This window comes from Sebastes fasciatus, chromosome 8 (genome assembly GCF_043250625.1).
Source record: "Sebastes fasciatus isolate fSebFas1 chromosome 8, fSebFas1.pri, whole genome shotgun sequence".
Classification (NCBI taxonomy): Eukaryota; Metazoa; Chordata; class Actinopteri; order Perciformes; family Sebastidae; genus Sebastes; species Sebastes fasciatus.
Genome location: NC_133802.1, coordinates 27,513,386 through 27,537,043, shown reverse-complemented (window position 1 = coordinate 27,537,043; position 23,658 = coordinate 27,513,386). Strand labels below are relative to the sequence as shown.

At 40.3% G+C, this 23,658-nt stretch overlaps 1 protein-coding gene across 2 annotated transcripts in view; it reads left to right on the top strand.

Annotated features, from left to right (window-relative positions):
- sema3bl (sema domain, immunoglobulin domain (Ig), short basic domain, secreted, (semaphorin) 3bl) overlaps positions 1-23,658 on the top strand; it is a 68,426-nt gene that overhangs the window by 23,538 nt on the left and 21,230 nt on the right. For both annotated transcript variants that reach the window (XM_074644732.1, XM_074644731.1), the window contains exons 3-4: positions 5,656-5,718; positions 16,448-16,567. In XM_074644732.1, the coding sequence (XP_074500833.1) occupies positions 5,656-5,718; positions 16,448-16,567 (183 nt within the window). The remainder of the gene's footprint in view (positions 1-5,655; positions 5,719-16,447; positions 16,568-23,658) is intronic.

Sequence of the window (23,658 nt, the reverse complement as noted above, 5' to 3'; positions counted from 1 at the left end):
TATCAATGTTATAATCTCACTTTTGGATAGAAAGTTAATAAGTCTATGTCCCAAAATGTGTACCTATTACTTTAAATTTATTGTGTAAAGATGTGCGTGTGTTTGGGTTGAGTGTCATCCTGTCAGCACCTTTTTTGTTTCGGTATCTACTGCAGCTGCAGAAACACCCACGAATAAGTCTAACTAATAATGTTACGTGACTGAAATGTTTCCACTGGTTGCCAAGCAAATAACAAATTGTTTCATTCATTGCATTCCTCTGGCTTATCAGCCTTGTGGTATTCCCAAATTTCTTATTGTGCATCTGAAGTTTTCACAACCAGAATGAAGTTGTAAACCTCTGTGAAATCTATTACACCAGCCGGTTGTTGCACAGCTCAAACTCCAGCCACATTATCTTTTTGGAATAAAAAACCCAGTTTGCCACGCTTTCCACTATAACTCTGAGCAGCAGTGTAGTAAAAGTGGAAATATGGGAGTAAGGTGTAACTCTAAACACAAGGCTTTGGTTGAAAGCAAGTCAGATGGCATTAAATCAGTGCACCCAGCGTGTTTCTGCTCAAACTGGATCCAGTTATTACTGAATCACATCTGGGAAGTGGAACAATTGTCTTAGTGATTTTTACCAGGAATAACTAAAATAAATAGTGATTTAGTTCATGTAAATGTTTCATATGATGGAGTAAATATTCCACTTTAGCAGGCATGATTGGTATTTGATATACCATATTTGATTATTGTATATCAAATGATGGTTTCATTCTTTTGGCATGTAAATGTGGTTGGCACCTCTAATACGTTCCAGCATGTTCAGGCAGCTGGTTCAGTGTTTGCTTGCGTGCAGCGTATCTTATGTTGTGCCTCCTTGGTGATTTTGGAGATGGCTTCTGGCCCAGCTTACTGTGTGTAGCTTAACTCCAGAGTAATCCCTTTGGCCTCAGAAGAACATGTTAAAAGTGGCATGCTAATAAAAGCAGAAGGTTGTGTTGAAATTTAAACCTTCCCCCCAGGTAATATACTTTTTTCTCAAGTTTTTGGACTGAAAAGTGCAAAGATTCTTATAATGTTCAATATTTAAATCAGGCATCTCTAGCTTTGTTGCATCCCGATTCAGTCGAAAATAAACTCATCGCGTCCCATGATTCAATCTGTCGGCTTCTGCCAAATGTTGCTTTGGCTCAGCAACACTGAGCTGATAAAGAAGACAGATGGTTTTGTGCGAAAATTACAACTGAGTCGACTGAAATGGAAAAGCATCTGCTTACATCAGCATGCATGATGTTGCTACATACGGTAGCTTAGGTCCCAGCTATTATACTATAGAGTTACATAAACACGATTGGAACATTTATGGCCAGAGGGCTTACGGAAATCATATAAAAATCTGATAAAATTAATGCATTTATATTATATTATATTCCTCAATTGGTATAATCTGAGTATAAAGTAAAGTGTGAAGTATACTGGAGGGTTTTGATGTGATGCAGGTTGTTTAGTAGCTGGCACATGAACAAAGACGTCATTTGATGATTTCTATCTTTTCATGATTTTGGCTGACTTCTACAGTAGTCTGTCTGGAGCTAGATAATGTTTGTGAAGATCCTGTTTAGTCACCGGGGCTTTAAAGTTCAGTTTGAAGTTAAAAGGAAGGACTGTGTTCGTGACCATCCTGCTTGGCTCGCTTGTTTCCAGCTCTGGAGAGATTTTTCTGCAGTTCACATAAACACTGTTCCAAGTTCAAAGACATAACAAATGTGATTTATATCTGAGGGTGGATTGAAAATTAAAGAGCACTTTGAAGAGGCAGAGTCTCACTGATGAAGTGTCAAGAAACAGTTAAACAGAGGAAGGAGCATACGGCTGGCAGAGGTCGGCCATGTTTCCTGAAGCGTGCGGAGCGAGACTCTTGGACGATGGATGAATATTACAGTACACTGACTCAGACGGTTGCCAGCCAGGTTTTAGGCATGCAGGGCCTGATTTCACAGTACATCAGTGTCAGTCAGGCATGCTATCAGCCTGCTTTAGGTCAGACTGTGTGTGTTAGCCAGGCCTTTCGACAGGCATGCATTCCTATCAGCCCAGCATCATGCCAAAGAAACTGGTCCAGAGATCCAGAGCCAAGTTTTAGACCGGCCCTAATTTATTTATTCATTTCAGTCAGGCTTGAAACAAATTGTTGTTTCTAATGGATTCCCACACTTGCAAGCCAGATTGTTAGATACAAGCAGACTGGGTGTCAGACTGACCTTCTAATCAGATGTTGTGAAGGTGGAGCTGTCTAAAGGAATAGTTTTACATTTTCAGGAAATAAACTTCTTTGCTTTCTTGTTAAGAGTGCACAGACGTGGCACAGTAAATATAAGGCTACAGCCAGCAGCTCGCTAATTTAGCTTAGAACAAAGATTGGAAACAGGAGGAAGCAGCCTGGCTCATTCCAACAGTAACAAACTCAATTGACCTTACACCATCTGAATTCAAGTTTCTCACTTTCACCGAACTAAGACTTAATTGCTTTGTTAACTCATCATAAAACACACTTCATTCAAACGTGAAAGAAACAAACCAAAACTCCTGAGCTGTGGCTCTCACCCATTCTTCTGAGACATATCATGAAATGAGCAAAATAAAAGGACAAAAATCAGTCCAAAAAAAACAACATTTGGCAATGTACTCAGCCAATCGCCAATAGCCAATATATTCGTCCAATCGCCCACCCTTACCAGCAACTCTAAAGCTCACTAGCAATTTGTATCTTGTTTGTTTACCCTCCACAAAAACCAAAGTGTAAAACCAACAATTCACCGGGGGGTTATGTGTCGATCTATTTCTTAGCCGGACCAGGCAACGAGTAGAGACCCCAGGAAGTTATTGGTCCCAGGCAAGAAATAGTCCTATTCTGGATACAATATACTAAGTTGCTAGCTTCATATTTACTACACAGATATGAGTGGTAGCAATCTTCTCTAACTAATAATTGTACTCAAGGTATTATAAAATTATCTCAACAAATATTCCTAATAAGGTCAAATACAATTAAGTCAGGCGGGAATATCAGTTGCCAAGGCAACACTGTTTTTGTTCAGGTTAATCAAATCAAGTGCAAACCAACGTGTTCTAAAAAATCACATTATCAAATTAAAGAAATTCCAAGATGAACAGAATGTGTTGTTAGAAAACATATATTGCAAATATGATATTATATGATGATTCAAATTAGACCTATTATCCTGCCTGAAGCAACTAAAGTGGCAATATATAATATATACCGGTAGTATTAGTAAAAAAATACATAGAAAACCGACATTCTCAAATTATGTGTGCAACTGAGTATTTGTGTAGGTTTTTCCTTACATAACAAGACTGTAAGTCTATAGACTACAAATATTTGTACTTGCACCAAAGTTGATATGAAATACCTCCTTTGAGCCAATAGGTTGCATTGCCATGAAGATGTCTTCAAGACACTCCTCAATTTGATTTATATCCTGTCTGATTTTTCATCCTATACGTTGGATTTTTATTAATGTTTGTCATTTTCTATGATATTAGGATGGTTAAAGTATTTCCAGGCTCTCCATTGTCACATCTTTTATCAATACAAATAATCTGAATCTTTGTGAGCCAGCTTTCAGTCGTCCTGATTTACAGTGAGTCCCACTGTGCTGGCTGTGATGAATTGGGCTACATGATAAAATCCGCCTCAAACTTTACTGCTGATATGAAATTCAGGGTGTGATGAGCAAAAGGGGAGAACTCATATTTTTCACTCATCTTTTCAACTCTCTCTATTTCTGTTTCATCACTTCCCATTCACACACACACTCTTAAAACCCCCTATAGCTACCACAATGGCCACTATACACACTCTCCACTGAACATAATCAGTAACAGTAATGCAAGTCAGGATCATTTGTTTTCCTCTCTGGTTTCTTTTCTCCCTGTTAGCCAAAACAAAGTTTCCAGACAAAGAGTTATTGTGTCTCTGGTCGTCTGCACAAAACTACGTAATTGTCTCAATACTGACACAGACTTTCCCCTCAGTGGCAATTGGATTTCATTTTTCATTTGCTGAAAGCAGCGTGAAAACTAGCCCCATTGTTTCAGGTCCAAATTATATTCCAATTTTTCTGAGATTCACCTCTTCACCTTGATGAATTGGCAGAATGAGAGGAAGACTTTGGGGCTTTCCTAATCAGGAAATCTTGGATCTTTACTGTGAGAACTTGAGTTGAAAATTGAAGAGAGTTTCATTTATTTCTACTCTCTTTTTTAAGCTCCAGATGGTCTTGTTAGGATACTCTGAAGGTTTGGCTGAGCACAGCATTCCTGCTTGTTTATAGCCAAAGGTCTAATTTCATTTCAGTCACAAAAGAGAAGATTGACACTGAAGGGGACCCAGTCTCTGGAGTCAAGACTTTTACTTTTACATCTATAGCGAGTATAGAGTCTTTCACAGCATCACAAAGATCCTCTTTGTTTCTGTTTTGGATGCTGTTGAGTACGTATTGTCCATAATAGGCAAGAGTGTTTCCAAAAGAGTAATTAAACTGGAAAACATACTTATATCTTTACTATCGCGATATAGGCTAGGCCTATATATTTTTTTTTTCTCTATAATATCACTTAAAACTAATTTTGCAATCAAGTTCTTAAAATGAGAAAATAGTCAGTACTTTTTCCATTTGTCAAGTATTTAATTCACACAAGAGTATACAATAATAGGCTTACCAGGTGGTTATTTTATATAGAATAGTTATTTATTTAATTACCAGAAAACATGCTATATCGTGATATATATCTTTATCGAGATATGAAATGATCTATATCGTGATGGAAGATTTTGGCCACATCACCCATCCCTATAGCCTGTTCTGGTATTAAGAAAGCTATTAAAAAAAAACACTTTCAAATATTTAAGGTGGTATTTAAGGTTTAAGCTTGGTTTTAGCTGTAAATCTCAATTTAAATGTGTTTTATTTCCTTGATAAAGGTAAAGTTCAACCAAAGTATGAAAAACAAAAACAGTTTATCGCTTTAATGCAATCGTATATAACCATGCAGATAGTTTTGGTTTTGAGATGCACATCTGTCTCCAGATGTGCTCACCTCCATTGTACTGAAATAGAGGCAGAAATATCAGAGACAGATCATCTCAAAACCTGGGCTTATAAAATCAAAATCATCTGTTTGGCTTCAAATAGAGGTATGTTAGAAAATATGTTTGTTTTTGTATTTTTTTTGTGTGATTTGGATGAACCAACCATTTATACAACTGGAATAACCAGAATGATAAATGTGTCTGTCATCTCTCAATCAAAATTTCAGCTTTACTTGCCAAAGGTCCTCGTCTCTTCATTCCAAAGCTTTTGTTTCGTCATACGTAGAGCATCTGCTCTGCTCCATGTGCCTCTAATTGCTGTAGAGTTCATTTGCAGGGAAAATAATTCAAATCTAACAACTGATTATTATGTTTTGATTGCATTAACAGATCAGTAACATAAAGCCTGTGTGGGTTCAACAAGGCAATTACATTTTGCAATGTGGCTCAATAGGGTAATGGTTTGCATTAGTTCAAAGATATGAGGTCATTAATCATCGTTTTTTTCTTCTTTCTCTATTCCTCCATCTTTCTCTTTTTCTCTTCCTTCATAGATCTACTGGCCTCCATTACCCGGCAACAGAGAGGACTGCATTCAAACAGGGAAGGAACCACAGGTAAGCCATTGACTTTTAATTCCTGCTTGTTACACGCATACAGTGTCTTTCCAAAATAAACTTCCAATGTAGGTTTACTTGGTTAGGTTTAGGCAACAAAAGTACTTAGTTAGGCTTAGGAAAAGATCATGGTTTTGGTTAAAATAAGTACAGTTATTACATAACTTACGTATGCAGCGTTTGTAAGCAAGCTACATAACAAAACTGAGGTAAAATAAATCAATGTTGACTTGGTTTCACACGGGACATTAACAGCGGACCCCAGTGTGAAAGTCCATGTTTGTTTGTCCCAACCATCTGACCTCCACCCTAAGCAGACTTTCTCAGTCTTTATAATTTGTCAGCTGATATGACCATCTAATGGGTTGCATGGATAGGTTTACATTGGAGTCAGTTGAAAGCCTGGTGCGTCTCATACAGACGCTAAAGGGTGCCTCAGTGCGTTGGTTTCAGACGGCGAGGGTCACTGACCAATCGTCAGCATTTGACGAGTTGGGAGTGAGAATTGGTTGTTAAAATATGTGTGTCTGAAATCTGAACACACCGAGAGACACTTTCTCTTTCCCGCTCCTGATCTGGAATTTTTTATACCGAGTGCTGCTTCACTTGCCTTCTTATAGTCCTCAAGTTTCCATTCTCGAGAGATCACCTGATCCAGACACCAGCCTACCGAGCTGCTTCTCATATAAGCCTCTTTTTTAGCCAGTCTTTGCACGATTGTCTATGTTGCTTTGCTGCTGTAGCCGTCAAGACCTGTTTCCTGCCGGCACTTTGTACCAACTGTGTTGCCAATGTCCTGTCCTGTTTGCTGACTGTTGAATTTGTTTGCCCATGGCCTGACCGCCTGCCAGTTTTGGCAGCCTGTTATTCTACCAGCTTGGTGTTTCCATTTGGATTCTCATAAACTTGAACTCTGACAGACAATGTGGTCAAAAACAAACTCAACAGACCCTGCTTTTTCCATAAATGAGATGACTGCATTGACCTGTGCGTTGAGCAGCTCTATGCGTTTTGCCAGAATGCCTCCAGTGAAGAGCAGAGAAGCAGCTGGCACTTGTGTCCCTGGCTTGTCAAGTTGGTGTAGGGGATTTTGGCTGAATCCTGCTCTGCTCTCAGTGGTTCTTCTGTCTCTTCCAGTTCTTGCCTAATTTATAGAAAGACATTTTAATGAGTTCAGACTCAGGATACAAAATATTAATGCATTCGCGGCCCCCTTTTTTAAGAGCAGTCCCCAAATGGCACATGTTGTGACAGAAAGTGCAAAATGTGCCTCCAGCAGTATAACAAACTAAGTGTACAGTAAATGGCATACTTGGACAGTTTAGTGCCACGTTGCTCCCCCACATCCCTGAGAAGATACAATAAACTAAAGACCATTATTAACTCTAATGAAGTCTGAATAAGACCAATCATTCTTAGTGAAGAGACAGAGAGGTGCAGGGACAGAGAAAGCTTTCAGAAGACTTTTATTGTTCTGTGAAGGAGGAACATTGAGGCAGGACTTCATCTCTTAATGAGTGCTGGTAATTCAGAGGGAGGAAAGGAGGAGATGGAGTTTAGGAAAATAAAAGGAGATAGGGAGGAAAGTGTAAAGCATGCAGGACGAGAGGGGAGTATGAGAGAAGAGAAGAAAACAAAGGAAGGACAGTGTTCATGTAATTATGACCATGCTTACGACAAGAGAAAAGAGGAAAGGGAGATTCTGAAGCAACCAACTAATGAAAAGAAACAAACCATTTCGGAGTAAAGTTTCAGCTTAAAAAAACCCCATAATGAATGGAACCAGTGTTCAGGAATGTGTCAGCACCTTGAGACGGTTCTCCTCCTCACTAGCTGACTCAGCTTTCTGTTTGTCAGCCTGGAGGAGGTTAAAATATGTTGTATGTTGTATTTCACAGCAGATGGAAAGAGGAGGGGGAGAGAGAAGAAGATTAAGATAATGACGGTTATAAGAGCATCGACAGGAAAGAAAGACCTGACAAAGTAAAAGCAGGCAGGGCAACTGTTTGCTGGAGTGAGTTTAGCTAGCAGCTTGGCTCTATAGAGATGGCAATGCCCGTCTGTAGGTTGATCCACCACTTTGGTCAAGACTGAAATATCTCAACAATATAAGTTTCACTTTCACTTTACAAACGCAGTAATTTTAAGAGTTTTTTTCCTAAACCTAACTAAGTGGTTTTGTTGCCTAAACCTAAGCAAGTGTTTTTGTTTGCCTGCATATAGGCAGGAGGTCAGGGTGAATGGACGGGTCAAACAAACCCAGGGCTTTCACCCAGTGATTGCTATTTGAGTTCCGTGTGAAACCAAGTCAACGTTGACTTATGTTGACTTTACTTTCTTACCTAACTTATGTACTTAACTAACGCCACATGCATAAGTTACGTAACAAATGAAGCCTACTTATTTTATGTAACAAACATAATTATTTTAATCCAAATCAAGATCTTTTCCTAAACCTAACCCAAGTAGTTTTGTTGCCTAAACAGGTTCTGCACTGCTCGTGTTTCTGGACATTCATAGGAGAATGCACGAAAAATTAAGAATATCTTGATATCATACAAACCGTTGTATGAGGATATACACTCACCGGCCACTTTATTAGGCACACCTGTTCAATTGCTAATCAGCCAATCACATGGCAGTATCCCAATGCATTTAGGCATCTAGACGTGGTGAAGACGACTTGCTGAAGTTCAAACCGAGCATCAGAATGGGGAAGAAAGGGGATTTAAGTGACTTTGAACGTGGCATGGTTGTTGGTGCCAGACGGGCTGGTCTGAGTATTTCAAAAACTGCTGATCTACTGGGATTTTCACGCACAACCATCTCTACGGTTTACAGAGAATGGTCCGAAAAAGAGAACATATCCAGTGAGCGGCAGTTGTGTGGACGGAAATGCCTTGTTGACGTCAGAGTTCAGAGGAGAATGGGCAGAGTGGTTCAAGATGATAGAAAGGCAACAGTAACTCAAATAACCACTCGTTACAACCAAGGTATGCAGAATACTATCTCTGAACGCACAACACGTCCAACCTTGAAGCAGATGGGCTACAGCAGCAGAAAACCACCCGGTACTAGCACCGTCCACTTTATTAGGTACACCTTGTACCTAATAAAGTGGCCGGTGAGTGTACGTTAAGAGCTGCTAACATGGCTGTAGACTCTTAGTCTTGTTAAGATGATAACACAACCAAAGAAAGCAAGCAATAACGAAAGGAGGAATAAATTAAGGAGGGAAGGAAGAGATTTTGTAATGAAGTCTCTTTTCTTTGATGTACTGAGACATCGTTAAATTTGGTCCCAGTTGTAGAAGAAGCCCTCTGTGGCTTTAGAGGAGCTCAGAATACATAAACTGGCACTAATTACTGGTTTACACACACACACATACACAAGAAGAAGAAGACACTGTTGTACGAGTTGTAAAAGCACTATGACTTTTTGTGTCTGTTTGTTAAGAAGTCTGACAGCCACGGCCATCTGGAACGGGTTAGAATGTGTGTGTGTGTCTATAGGTATATGTTCACTGTGTTTGAAGTGGCAGGTGTGTCTTGGGTGTCTTATATCAGTTTTATTAGGTGTTTCCTCTGGATGCTAGGTGCATTAGCGCTACTGTACTGTCCATAGCAGAGAGGAGGTCACAATGCATTATTAGACAGGTCTTAAAACAGGATGTGTGTAACTCAACCTTACTTGTGCCAAAGGAGCCATAAAGAGCATGTATGTGTGTGTTTATATGTGAGATATTCTGTGAATAAAAGATAGAGATGTTTGTCTCCTTATGTTAAACTACACATGCATCTCTCTGCATTCCTTCACGTCTCTCTATGGTTCAGAGTTTTTTGGTGTCAAATTAGACGGATTACTGCTGTATCCCATGGTATCTACAAAGCAAAAGATGCACACACACACATGTTCCAACTCATATGTTTGCTGTCTGCGTCTGTTAAACATAACGGAGTTTGACAAAAAGTGGTAGAGGTTGAAAGGTCAGAGGTCTTCACATTGTTTTTATGGACTTAGAGTGTATGTGTTTGGTGATGGAGAGAAAGACCTATGAGTCAGAAAGAAAAAGAGAGAAATTTCCTGTCCTCTATATACTTTATAGCTGCATGACCGTCCTCAATACAAGGTACATACCTTGACATTAGTGAGAAATAAGTCAAGCAGTCCTTTTTTATCTCTTTAATGAAAGCCTCTGTCTCTGCAACCTTCTACTGATAAGTGTCTACCACTTTAAACATGTTGTTACTGATAGCGTTTCCTCCCATAGTCACAACCCCCTCACCTTCACCATCATTAATTATAGCTCAGACAAATAAATAACCGGCGGAGGGGGAGGCACTCAGTGACTTCAGTCAAGCATGCAGTGTCTTGCTCCGGCTGTTAACACATTTTTCTGCTCCATCTATCTGCATCTTCTGCTTAAAATTGGATTGATTTATCTAATTATCTGAAATTGTGACACATTATAATGCTGTGCGTGTTGAGCACAAACAAAACTTTTTGAGCACAAAGCAGGGATCATAGCAGAGATGGCAAGTGTGTGGATAATTGAGTTTTGACAAAAATAGCGAGGCATTGCATTTGCAAGTCAGAATTCCATACATCACTACCAGTGCCTGATTTGGACCAAAAAAGGTGCCAGTACCCTAATTAAGTAGTTTCATGACATGATCTTTGCATGTGTCTTGGATATATTTATATTCATACATACTATATATCTTGGCAATAAACCCCACTTCAAATGTATTTTTGTTTGCATTTCACTACATACACATAAGGCCTACATATGACATTCATTTCCACAGTTTGTACATGTATATTTGGTTAATAAAAACGTTTTATGTAGCTTTGATACCAATGACATTGTACACAAATATAATATTTGCTTATATGCTACAATAAAACCAACTTAAAATACGATATCTGTTGGCCGATAGATTAAATTGGAAAATGAGAAGGAATACCAAAGGCATTTTCAGTGCTGTTTTCTCATTATGCAAGCTATGTGTTTACACAGGGACAGTTTGACTCACGATGAGGTGGCAGTATGCAGTAAGAAGTAAGGGTACTCACGTGGACAAAAATCAGAAGTGCCGGTACTCAGTACTAGTGAGTAAACACAGGGCTTTCATCCAGAAGACCGCTGTTTGTGTCCCGTAGTAGTTTTAAGCCCAATCATGCAGTTATATCCTAAACCTAACTAAGTGGTTTCGTTGCATAAACCTAAAGAGTAAAAAAATTCAAATATTTTAGCTTTGGACGGCGATGCCGTCTGCCGTTACCGTTGCCAGTATTCTCTGCCGGCCTCACCTAATTTTACTGTCCTGCTCTCGTCCACTAAAATAACATCCGGTTTGCCGTCTACCGTCGGCCTGATTCCAAGTGAATGTAACATGAAAGTATAAAGTGATATCAGTAAACTACGCTGTAGCACCACAAATTAAACTTCCAATTTCTACTTAAGAATGGTACCTGAATATAATTCCTTGAAGTATTGAGTCCTCGATGGGAAGCAGGGCCAGTATGATATGCAATGTCATTCGTGTGCATTGGGAAATTATGTTTGTTTGAAGCTTAAAAAAAACCTGTAAATCTCTTAAGACTGAAAGTATACTTCACTGTTTACAGTGGTATGATACAGAACTAAACAGTTAAACATGTGGGCTCCAGATTTGGGACAATACAGCAGCTCCTCTTTATGGCTTTTTAATGTTTTTTGATTACTATTAATGAGAAAAGGATGCTGCAGAGGATAGAGACAAAGAGATCCAGTGTGGTCTGTCTGCTGCTCTTTTTGCTGCCAAAATGTTGTTAAATGTTGGTTGCAGCTCTTACGCCCGCTAGGAAGCCAAGTAGGTGACAGTGTTTTTTTATTCTAAAATGAAAAATTGATTGGTTACATGGTGGGAGTAGCTGCTAGATGTTTGGAAAAATCCTCTCACACAGTTTGGCCAGAGTTTCCTACCATGACTAAATGTTTTCAGCGCTGTTTAGAAGTCAATCGAGAGAAAAAATGGCTTCTTTGAGGATCAAACAGCTGCTGAGACCAAAGACTTGGAGAGGCCAGTCCATCCAGCTGTCCGGCTTTCAACCGCTTTTATGATATTTGTGTGTGTCTGTGATTGTGTTTGTGTATGGGGTCCTGTTGAGTCTTGTACAAGTGTATATTTATGTGTGTGTGTGTGTGCGCGCGTCAATGTGTTGGTCCTCATTTCCTGTTAGTATAACAGAATCTGAACGTTGGCTGTTTATACTGGAAACTGTTCTCCATGTCCAAACCTGCCTCTCCCTGCCCGGGTCACTCATTCATACAACATGTTTGACTTCTGGAGCTCCATGTTAGCTCTACCGCTGGGCTCCATGGACACTGCTAATAAACTGGCTACGACCACAACAGTAAAGTCCTATCAAGTAAAATTATCCATGCAGCAGCTCAGTGTTGGCCCAAACTTCCTTTGTTCGTCTTAAGTGTTTGAAACCGTTCTTCCAAAACAACTACGACAACGCTAGCTTGCATTCAACAATGTGCCAAAGAGGTTAAGAGTTCACGATTGTGAGCCCGCCAACGACAAACTTGGAGAAGAAATAGAATGAGAAACATTTTCCTGGTCCTTGAGCAAAAATCTATGTGTACTGTAGCATATTTAAAAATGAATGTGTCATGGCCAAATTGTGATGCTGTGTTCAACTTAGTGTAAACAAATCAGACCATGATTAAAATGATTTGTAGCCTGTTACTGCTTGTATTTCTCAAAATAAAGACCACATTTTCCATATATTTTAAACTTATCCACAAGACTAAAGACATTTGTCTCCACTTAACGCTTTCTGGAGTCCCCTTTTCTTCAATTGGAGGAGTCCGTAGCCAGATGTCAAATAAACTCTTAATTAATCCATTGGACTGGATATGGTTCCTCAGCCAGTAGTACAGTTGTTGACCGTCGTTAACCAAATTATTTTGTCATTGTTGTTTCACACAATGTATCCTCATAAAACAGTCTATATGATGTCTAACAAAAAGTTATTTAATTTTCCTACAAATGTTCAGCAACACGTGTCAATTTCAGCTCGTTACATACTAGTTAAGTTTAGGATAAAATTGACTTGGTTAGGTTTAGCCAACAAAACTATTTAGGTTCAGGAAAAGATTGTGGTTTGGCTTAAAAAAGCTACGGAAGTGGTATAACTTAAGTACGGAAGTTATGTGACAAAAATCAACATTGAATTACCTCACCCCGACCTCCTCCCTATAGGGCGTTTGTCGCTCTTTATACTTCCTGGTTCACGATTAAATGGACTATATACAAATTGATTTCATGGGATATATACGAGTTACAGTGCATTACTTTCCATAGGTATAGATACGAATGGTGTATGTGAACAGCCTATTTCACACCTTCATCAGCTATTGAACTTCGATACCTTTAGCTCTCATTGGAAGCTGCTGTTGTATGCTGCAAAATCAGCGTACTCCATGGGAAATCAATCTCAGTATTGTAAATTGTCAAAGCCGGGAGAGGCTGCTAGAGGTCTTGGCAATGTTCTTGTTTGTTTATGTTAATGATACATATTTCTCAGAACCAATGTAGTAATATTCTGATGTTTAAAATTCTAAACATACTTTTTTTTAACCCCCAAGACACAAAACTGTGGTTTCTGTGGTCGGTTTAAAAGTTTGAACAGGGTGAAGCAGCATTTGGGAAGGAGCATTTGTGGTCAGCCGACCTCCCCTTGATAATCAAAAGGTTAATAGATGAACACTGTGAGCTTTTGTTTCCACCAGATAGCCTGACCCTGGCTATTTGTGCAGTGATTAAATGTCTCCATTTGAAATGCTGGCTGGATGTTACTGGACTACTCCCATCAAACCACTTCATTTTCTGTTTAACACCACTCCCTTTATTGCCACTTAATCTCAGTGAGACCACACAGATATGTAAAACCCCAAATCCCAGGGTGGGAGAGCAGAGACATATTTCCTCTTTTCAACATTTCATTCCACTTTGCTCTCCGCGGCCACACAGATCTCTAAGACGACTCCCCGAGTAGTAGAACGGAAACACAGGAGACAGATTTCTGCTCATTCTCAGTCCACTTGGTAGGCTCTCCTAGACCTCGTATATCTTCTGTAATGACATAGAGACATAAAGTAAAGTCCAGTCTTTAATTTTTTTCCCTCCAGGAGATGATTCCAGTAGGCTGGACATACATCTTACACTGGTTTGTCACGAGTAAAACCGTTTGTCACGAGTAAAACCATTTTGGATTAATAATAAGAGGGAAAAAAACACGTCAGATTTGCTTCACGTTGATCCCCTCTTCCTCAACAGAAACAACCTTTTTTTGTATAATCAAATACTTAACAGCAAATTTCAATTTACTGAAAGCATTCTTAATACTAAATGTGTTTCTGTTTAGTTTGTTTAGTTTATTTATTGGCCTGGTTTTGTTTGGCTCAAGAAATGAGCCAGCAGGAAAGGGCAATATGGTGATGTAAACTATTTCCCGTATACTGCAGTGACATGGTTTACATCAGGTCTGCAGCGCCGCAGAGCACTCAAGGAAATGTTTGACTCCGAGTTTGAGAGGGACGTGGGCCACACATAAAATGACTCATTCACGCACTTGTACTTGTAAAAACACAAAGAGACTAGCACACATGCACACGTTTATGCGTCGAAATCAGGAAAAGTCATTCACTCACAAAACAAAAAGGCTTTAAAGGAAAAGAACAACAAAAGATATGCTTAAATCATAACATGGCAAACTGCAGCCCAACAGGCAACAACAGCTGTCAGTGTTTCAGTGTGCTGACTTGACTATGACTTGCCCCAAACTGCATGTGATTATCATAAAGTGGGCATGTCTGTAAAGGGGGGACTCGTGGATACCCATAGAACCCATTTTCACCCCTTTGAAAATGGCCATGACAGTCTTTCCTCAACAAAATTTAGAGCAGGTTCGGAGTGTTATTTAGCCTCTTTCCCAAAAAGGTAGTATGACATTATTGGTACCATTGGATTACTTAGGTTTTTCTAGTTTTATATGATACCTGTATTTTTACTCTAGCTTTAAAACTGAGCCCACTAGAACCTCAAAAAGATTGATTGCGTTAATGCATTACAGAAATTAGTGGCATCAAAACAAATTTGCTTTTTTTGACAGCCCTTATTATAACGTTTTTGAAAGTTATATGGTATAATAGCAAGTATAACGAGCGAGAAAGTCCACTACTGGTGGGCGGGTGAAGAAGAAGAAGAAAGAAGAAGATATACTTTATTGATCCCCAAGGAAAAAATCAATTTGGTGGTGGTGAGGTGGATGGGTCCAACAAACACAGGACCTTCCCCCAGGAGATTGCTGTTCTTGTCCCGTGTGAAACAGTCATTTTAAGGCAAAACCATGATGTTTTTTTAATAAACCTAACCTAGTAGGTTTGTTGTCTAAACCTAACTAAGTAGTGCTATTGCATTTTATGATTTTTTTTGTTGCAATTAACAACATTAACCATGTGTTTAAAACTGTTTCAAACTGTTTAAAACTGTTTAAAACTGCGACCGTAATCCAGGAGAAAATATGTTTCCCTCAAAACGTAATTGAGAATACAGTTTTGTTGTCTGGGAACGTAATATCGTTGGAGACACGGGTTGTTTTGAACAGAGACGCACCAGACGCTTATTGTGCAGATATGAGTTTGACCTCGTCAACTTGAGAGAATGACACCCGGCTGTTCCCTTCTTTCTCTGCTGACCCCCGTTCTGTCACCCGCTGCTGTTACAGACAGGAAGTAGGAAGTAGACGTGCCCTCTACTTCCTCTGGGCCTTGATACTCGTTTCCTCAGTCGCCACTTCTTTTGTTCTCACTCGTATTATGTATTCTAGTGTCTGGCCTTTAGACATTGTCCACCCGAGTATCTTTGTTTCTATTTCAGGCCTCCAGTTTTAGCTCTGCATACACAGCAGCTGCTACGAGTTCATCGAAGTTATCGCAGTTAAACTCAGAGTTATTGTTGGTGCCTTCATATCCCTGATGACTCAAAAAACACATTTCACATCAAAATTATCCCTCACATCTTTTTTTATTTTGGCACGCAGACATTTCTGAAGTCTCGACAAAGCTCCTTTGACCCGAATGTGATGAAACTTGTTCTACAACATCAATGTGTCACGTTGGCTGAAATCCAAAAATCAGAGATACGAGTCCTACGCGGGACACTGAGGATATCACATTTCATCTAATAAAGCCTGTTTCTTGGCCCTCATTACAAACATGTGCGATCAATAAGCCTTGCTAAGAAATCATTTTGGTTCTCGTCAATATCCAGAAAATCAACTTATCTGTATTTGGATGACAGTTATTGTTGCACTGTGTGATTTGATTTATTTAAGGGCCCTTCCCTGGTGTGTGTGTGTGTATGCGTTTACCGTACAGTATGAATGTGTAACATGCATGCAAGAGTGAATTTTTACATCCTGTACCTGGGAGTAATATCCTGCATGAAACTTTAACAAATGTAATTTGTTTTCAATTTTTTCGTTGAATGGAAGGTTATCCATGGTTCTTTACCTGTCGGGTCAGTGCAGGGACACCGTAGGTTCACCCCACCACTGTTACAGCACAGTGAACTTTGTGTTCAGATGGACATTGCAAAACATTTGATACAATATAATGTATACCTTTTCCCATATTTAGGTTGTAATCTGTGTGTGTATCTGTGTTTTGCAGACGGAGTGTGCCAACTTTGTTCGCCTCCTGCAGCCCTACAACCGCACCCACCTCCTGGCCTGTGGCACCGGTGCCTTCCAGCCCATGTGTGCCTTCATCTACGTGGGGCACAGAGGAGAGGTGAGCCTCGCTGAAGATACCGTATGCAGTGTGTGTGGAAGAGAGCAGCTGCTGGGGAGAACTGTGGGGGCCCACAAAGTATTGTGGGAGAGGGACTGTTTCAGCACATCAGTCATACACAAAAACAAACACACACACACATAGCCACAAAAAAACTGTTTTTCAGTTGGTGTTTTAGAGAAAAACTCTTGGGATAAACAGCTGTCACAGTTGTGTTGCTCCTATATTTTACTGTATGCATGCTGAAGTACCGCTACACTCCATTTCCTAAAGGAAATGTTTGGAAACAGTAAATTATACTCACTTTTTATGCACTGCAGCCATTACTGTGCAGTTTACTTTGATATCAACTGACTATAAGTTAGCTTTTACAACTGTATCACTCCTTAGCATGAACTTTCCATTGTTATTGCTCTACATTATCAGTCACAAACGTACGACGGTATATACAGTAAGGGCCATTGTAGGTAAAAAAAAAAAAAGGATTACAGAGCCAGGGTAAGGGGGTAATATTCTGAGAAAAAACTCTGATTAAAGTCGTAAATATACGAGAAACAAAATCGGAGAAATAGTGGAGGGTAAAACAAAGTTTAAAAACTATGTTTGATGATCATTTCAGGGTTCAGATTTGCAAGAATTGTTTTACATTACACAGCGACATTCAGTTTTATGTGAAAAAGAGAAGAAAAGCTTTGCACATGCATGGCACGTACTTCAAGGCTGGACCACCAACACAAACACTTGTGGTTAGCTTTTTATGATCACATTTAGCTTAATGTTTAAATCAAATGTATTGCTCAGTGACATTTAAAGTATTACTGTAACAACAGACAAGTTGGTAAAGTAAATTAAGTTTGACTAAAGTGAATCCAAAATGGATAAAAGTCTATTAAGTTATGAGGAGCGGTTGTCTAACTAGGTCACAGTATGAAAGGTCTGCATTATTATTACAGTATAAAGACAGGATGCCACTGTATCATAATACATATGAAGTTCTGTGCATATGATATGATAAGAAATCAATGGGTGGCCTCTCAGCAGTCCTGTGGAGGAAACCAGGGTAATGGAACAAATATGGTTGGTGCCAAAACACGGCTCAGACTGGCCGTTCTCTGAGCTCAGATCCCCGGGGTTCAAGGTTAAGCCTCAGCAGGCAGCTCGACTCTTTCTGTAGGGCTACTCAGCCACGGCGTTGGGCCCTCTATACATCCTTTCAACCGCACAGGCTGTCTCTCTACGCAGCCACTTAGCTCAGTGGGACCCACTGCGGAGTCTCGCACTTGGAGCCATTTGAAAGACAAGAATGAATGAATGGAGCTATTAAGGCGGATTCGCTGTTTCACGGCGGTCCTCCAGATCGCAGCCCAATGTGCCGCCCTGCCTGGCCCAGCGGGAGGGGGTCAAACTGGGCATGAGGAGAGAGGAAAGCTGGATGTTGGCAGAGAGCTAAGGAAAAGGAAATGAGACATTGGGGTGGGAGACTGCCAACGTTTTAGTGGGACAAGTGTGTGTGTGTGCACATAAAGTACAGAAGGTGCATTTTTTTCTTCTTGAGGATTCAGTTGCTTGTCACAGTGTGTGTGCTCTCCTTGGTGCCATTTGCTGCCTCCCTCTCAATCTGTCATCCTCAGTGTGGTTTTTGGACTGCGGGTTTTATTGCACATCGTGAACAGCGCACGTCTTCCTCTGCTCGTGCTGAATTACCTTAAGTCCAGTAACAATATACAGTACAGTGGTCTGCATGATTGAGCACAAGGAAAATAAATATTAGAGATAAAAACATGTCCAAGTCATTGGAATCCAAGTCATGAGAATCCTTGTAGGGTGGTACTGGGCTAAAGGACAGAGCAGCCATGTTATGAAAAGTAGGTCACCTGTAAGAATCCTCTGACCTGCTGGGAACACAGAAGTTTCCATACTTGCCAACCCTCCCGATTTTCCCAGGAGACTCTTATTTTTCATTGCCCTCTCCCGGTTTCCTCCCAGGGTCACACTTCTCCTTTATTTCTCCCGATTTATGACACGTTTTCACAACTTTTTTTTTTCCTTTTCGTTATCTCAACCTGTTTCTGGCACTGTACAGCGGGTATAAGCCCTACTGTTTCCATCCGGACAACAGTACAGCTACACCAAATGTCGTTTCCTGGGGGAAGAGAGCTGTTCGCGACACGTCGGTTGAAGTTGTGCTCACCGAACATCACAGCGTGCCGCGCCCAGAGTTGGGCTTTGCTCGATGCAGCGAAAAGCCGTTGTGGCGCAGTGCAAGCCGTTGGCAATAATGGGTTTCAGAGCGCAGTAGTGCTGTTGAAGCATTGTGTCTGAAAGGACCTTCAGTGAGTGAGAGATGTAGAGAGAAATTGAGAGTACTAAGAGAAAGAAATATCAAAGCAGGGCTAAAACTGAATGAAAACTGATGAATATTAGTTCATGCCAGAAGTTCACGCCAGAGGGGAGAATTATTTATTGTTCTTTCCTGAGAATTAATGTAAAATTAAAAGTAGTTCACACAAAAATTCTGTTGCAATGTACTTATTTTGTTATTCTGCCATTTTCATTCTTTAAAAGTCGCCAGAATGCAGGAAAGAAGTCTCTGAAACTCAATTTTTTCTGGCGGAGAACCCCCAGACCTCCCGCTTTGGTTGTGAAATCCTCCCTGTTTTTGAGGTCTCAAGGTTGGCAAGTATGGGAGTTGCTGTACAGGAACTTTTTAGCAAAGCACTTGAACTAATCAAGTGCTGGCAACCAATCACACCCTATGTATCTGTGTTGGGTTGCAGTGACTCAGCTGGCCAAGCATAAAACAAGGCTGGGTTTTTTAAATTTTTAGGTTTGCGGCGGATCTCACTCGCATACGTCTGCAGGTACAGGATGGAAAGACTAGAATGACATGCACAGTTTGAAGCAATCTTTATAAATAAAGGAGTTATACAGTAGTCATGAGTGTGTAAAACCTTCTGTTGTTGATTACTTTGTGGTGGTGAATGAAGTGCAGCTCTCCTCACAAACATTGCTTCATTAGTTTTATTTATCCCAGGGAATGTGCTCCTGATAGAGAGGCATTGTGTTTGTATGTGTGCATGCCCAGGTGTGCATGAAATGACTCCAAGGTTGTGTCAGCTGTATGTGTTAAAACTCGGACCACCTCAGTCTGTCCTGACTGATGTTAAGACACCAGTTGTCCTCCTGCTTGTGTGTGTGTGTGTGTGTGTCCCTCCATCACTCTGACCACAGCCGCGTCCTTTCAGCTAAAGTCAGAACGTCTGTGTGAATGGACGACACCACAGGGAGCCTGTCCATTTATTTAACTTTTATCGTTAACTGGTGGAGGACACACACCCGTCTGTTTGTCTGACCTCTCGAGGGAACCGAGGCCGCGAACCCCTCGGACCGGACTCTGGGTGGGATGACCTTTGACCTTCTAGGTGTTTCATCTCAGTTAGGGGCAGACAGTCACATACGCTCTCTGTCTCTCGTGTTGCCGTCCGTCACAGAAATTGTACGCAAAACTTATGAAAGTAGCAAGAAATACGAAGTGAATTAGTCTCATTTTACATCAGCGGTGTTTAAGAGCAGAAATAAGCTCCCTTACTGTCAAACAATGTTTTGAAAAAATTCCCTGGAGCTGTTATTGTTCTTTTTTGTCCGCTAATCTTAACTATATTTCATGCTTTCATCCAAAGATGAAAACAAAGAAATGCCAAATTCTACTATTCCAACCAGCTGACGTACAGTCATGTTGAAAAAGGAGCGTCAGTAGTCTTCATATTTCTGGGAGGTTGTCGAGTACAACATTTCAAAATCCCCAAAACTAATTTGAAATTTGTTGTGCAATAAGACTGAATTTCATCGGGTCAGTTGGGAAAAGCTTCCAGCATGTCGTAGTATATTGAACAAATGTTTCGCCATTTATTTATTTTCCTTCTTTGAGTGTGAAAACAATGTTTAATTTAATTCTCACCACATGGTGTTCATCTCAATTACACACAAAATGTGAACCTTGTGTCTTGAGTCTGTGTGTTTCTGCCTCACTCCTTCTGCCCCTGGTGAGAGACACAGCTGTCTGAGCGGTGTCATAGATGTGAAAATAAACCAACATATTACAGTGACGACATACAGAGGACTGGACCCCACGTGCACACACACAGTCAAACAAAACAAATGACACAAAGTTGAACATATAAATATACAGAGATACAGACAGAAACACACACAAACATGATGACAGACATACACAGTCAAGCATGAATGTAAATATATGGAAGTATATGTCTAGAAAGACACACAGATTGAAACACACGCACGCACACAGAGAAGCAGATATTTATATGCACCTAATAGGGCTGCCGCGGTAGTCGGTGTTACACGGTGTTCAGGTATAAATGATTGCATTACCTGCCCACCGCCCTCACCAACGTTTTTTTTTTTTTTTTTTTATGGAAATAAAACCCATTCAGTTCATTTTCGTATATCAGTACCTTGTCAACAATACATAGTCGGACGACAGACGCTACAAACTGAAAGTAAAAGTGTCGGTCTCTTAGCACAGAGTAGCAGGAGTCTGATTTCACACACATGGGCGAGAGTTGACAAACAAGATGATGGAAGAGGATATTGTATCAAAGCGAAAAGCAAAAGCGCCTATTTGGCAATATTTCGGATTTAAATTAGGGCTGTCAATCGATTTATATTAATCGCAAATTAATCGCACATTTTTATCTGTTCAAAATGTACCTTAAAGGGAGATTTGTCAAGTATTTAATACTATTATCAACATGGGAGTGGGCAAATATGCTGCTTTATGCAAATGTATGTATATATTTATTATTGGAAATCAATTAACAACACAAAACAATGACAAATGTTGTCCAGAAACCCTCACAGATACTGCATTTAGCATAAAAAATATGCTCAAATCCTAACATGCTAAACTCAAGCCCAACAGGCAACAACAGCTGTCAGTGTGTCAGTGTGCTGACTTGACTATGACTTGCCCCCAAACTGCATGTGATTATCATAGAGTGGGCATGTATGTAAAGGGGAGACTCGTGGGTACCTATAGAACCCATTTTCATTCACATAACTTGAGGTCAAAGGTCAAGGGACCCCTTTGAAAATGACCATGCCAGTTTTTCCTCCACAAAATTTAGCATAAGTTTGGAGCGTATCATCACTCTAGCTTTAAAACTGAGCCCGCTACAACCTCTGAAAGATCGATTGCGTTAATACCTTAAAGACATTAGTGGCGTTAAAACAAATTTGCGTTAACGCATTATTATCGTGTTAACTTTGACAGCCCTAATTCAAACCCAATGCTATAAGGGAATCACAACGTTCACAGCTAGTGTGTGCGACACAGCAACGCCAGGTGGAAACCAACGGCAACCCGCAGCAAACGCTCGACCAGAGAGGCAAGACAAACAGCCATCCCACGTTGAAGATCAAAATAAGCGCTCTACATATATTGAGCGTTATCTTTTCTTCAAAATGTCTGGTGTAATCGGTTACACCAGTGCTGTCACTAGTTTATTAACCGATGGGAAAATTTGCTTACCGTGACATCCCTAGCACCTAACAACAACTGACCGACTGAAAAAAAAGAAATTCAAAGTTGAACACACATTAAAACACACAGATAGCCGACTGGCCTTCTCAACAGAGACATATTGTAGACTAAAGCCCACTTTTACTTTACAGTTCTGCCTTTTGGCGCTCAGAAAGTAACTTGCTGAGTAACTCACTTCCTCTCACCATGATGGCAGACTTCCATGACAATCTCTTTAAGTGCTACACAGCATGGGATACTTTTTAAGTCCTCTTGGAATAAAGCTCTCGCATTAAGATGGATAAAAATGTGGACTAAAAAGATTTAAAGCATAATCAAAATTGAATTGCTTATAAATCACCCATTTAATTTTCCCATGTATGTTGTCTTTGGATCAAAAAACCGGAGATGAATGAATGCTTATTTTCCTGCTTCGGCCTCTTCTGTAATCTTCGCTCCATTCGCCATTTCATATAACTTTTTCTGTAATTATTACCATAACTCTTAATCAGCTCTCGTCCCGTCTCACGCTGTCTGTCCCTCTGTCTCTACTTCATCTTCTTTTCTGTGTTTCACTTTCATTCAACAGAGAAGAATGAGAGAGAGCATAGAAGATTTAAGGAGAGCAAGCTTCCCATGCTTTCACCAGAGAGAGCTGAGTGGTGAGAGAGGGAGCCCAGACATTATGTGACTGGACAGTGAGGAAAAGGCCAAGTACAACAGCATTTCAAATGGGGTCTGTTGGTTGGCCAAGTTGCCTTGAAGTGATTACAAACTGTCGACTTTTAGACATTTCTTAAAGCCGGACTAGTAGACTACATGTGTGGCTGAAACTGTGAATAATAAGCATGGATGTGTCCATTTGAAAGATTCAGAGATTAAAGCTGGGACCTTTGACAGATGTTTCAAATCATCAAATTCAAAAGGGCAGCCCTGGTTCAGAATTCCTAACACTCCTGTAGCATCAACTTCTACTTCATCAAAACATGAGCAGCGAGGGAGGACAGGAGGGGAGAGAGATGGAGAAGAAGATGAGAGGCTGGAAGGAGCTGGGAGTACAAAAGGTGGATGTCTGCTTTGTTCAACTCAGTAGGCCGGAGGAAGAGAGATGAGACAGGCAGAGAGGCAGCAGCCAAGAAGCTGTTTTGTGTCTGGTTGTGCATGCACTGGATTCTCTGTGTCTTGTACTGATGAGGCCCAAATGTCCTCACAAAGACGGAAAGACGAGGAATTATGTTAGTCAAGGTGCCAGTTTTGCCACCTCAGTCAAACTGCGTCTTGGCATGTAACAGAGTAGATGTATCATAATCTGTCATGTTAAATGTGTCCTAGGAGTTAAATTCTTGGTTTCCCACCCTACTATAACGTCTAGTTAATTCTTTATTTCGTTGAATAACTTTTAAAACACAAAGAAACTTCTGAACTGGTTGTATCCAGCCAGTGGTTTGACAATCTCAACAACACTAACAAGAGAGCTGCTTCCAGAAGAGACAAAGCAAGTCAAGTCTTTTATGTATAAATGCAACGTTGTCTTGTGGCTGCACAGCAT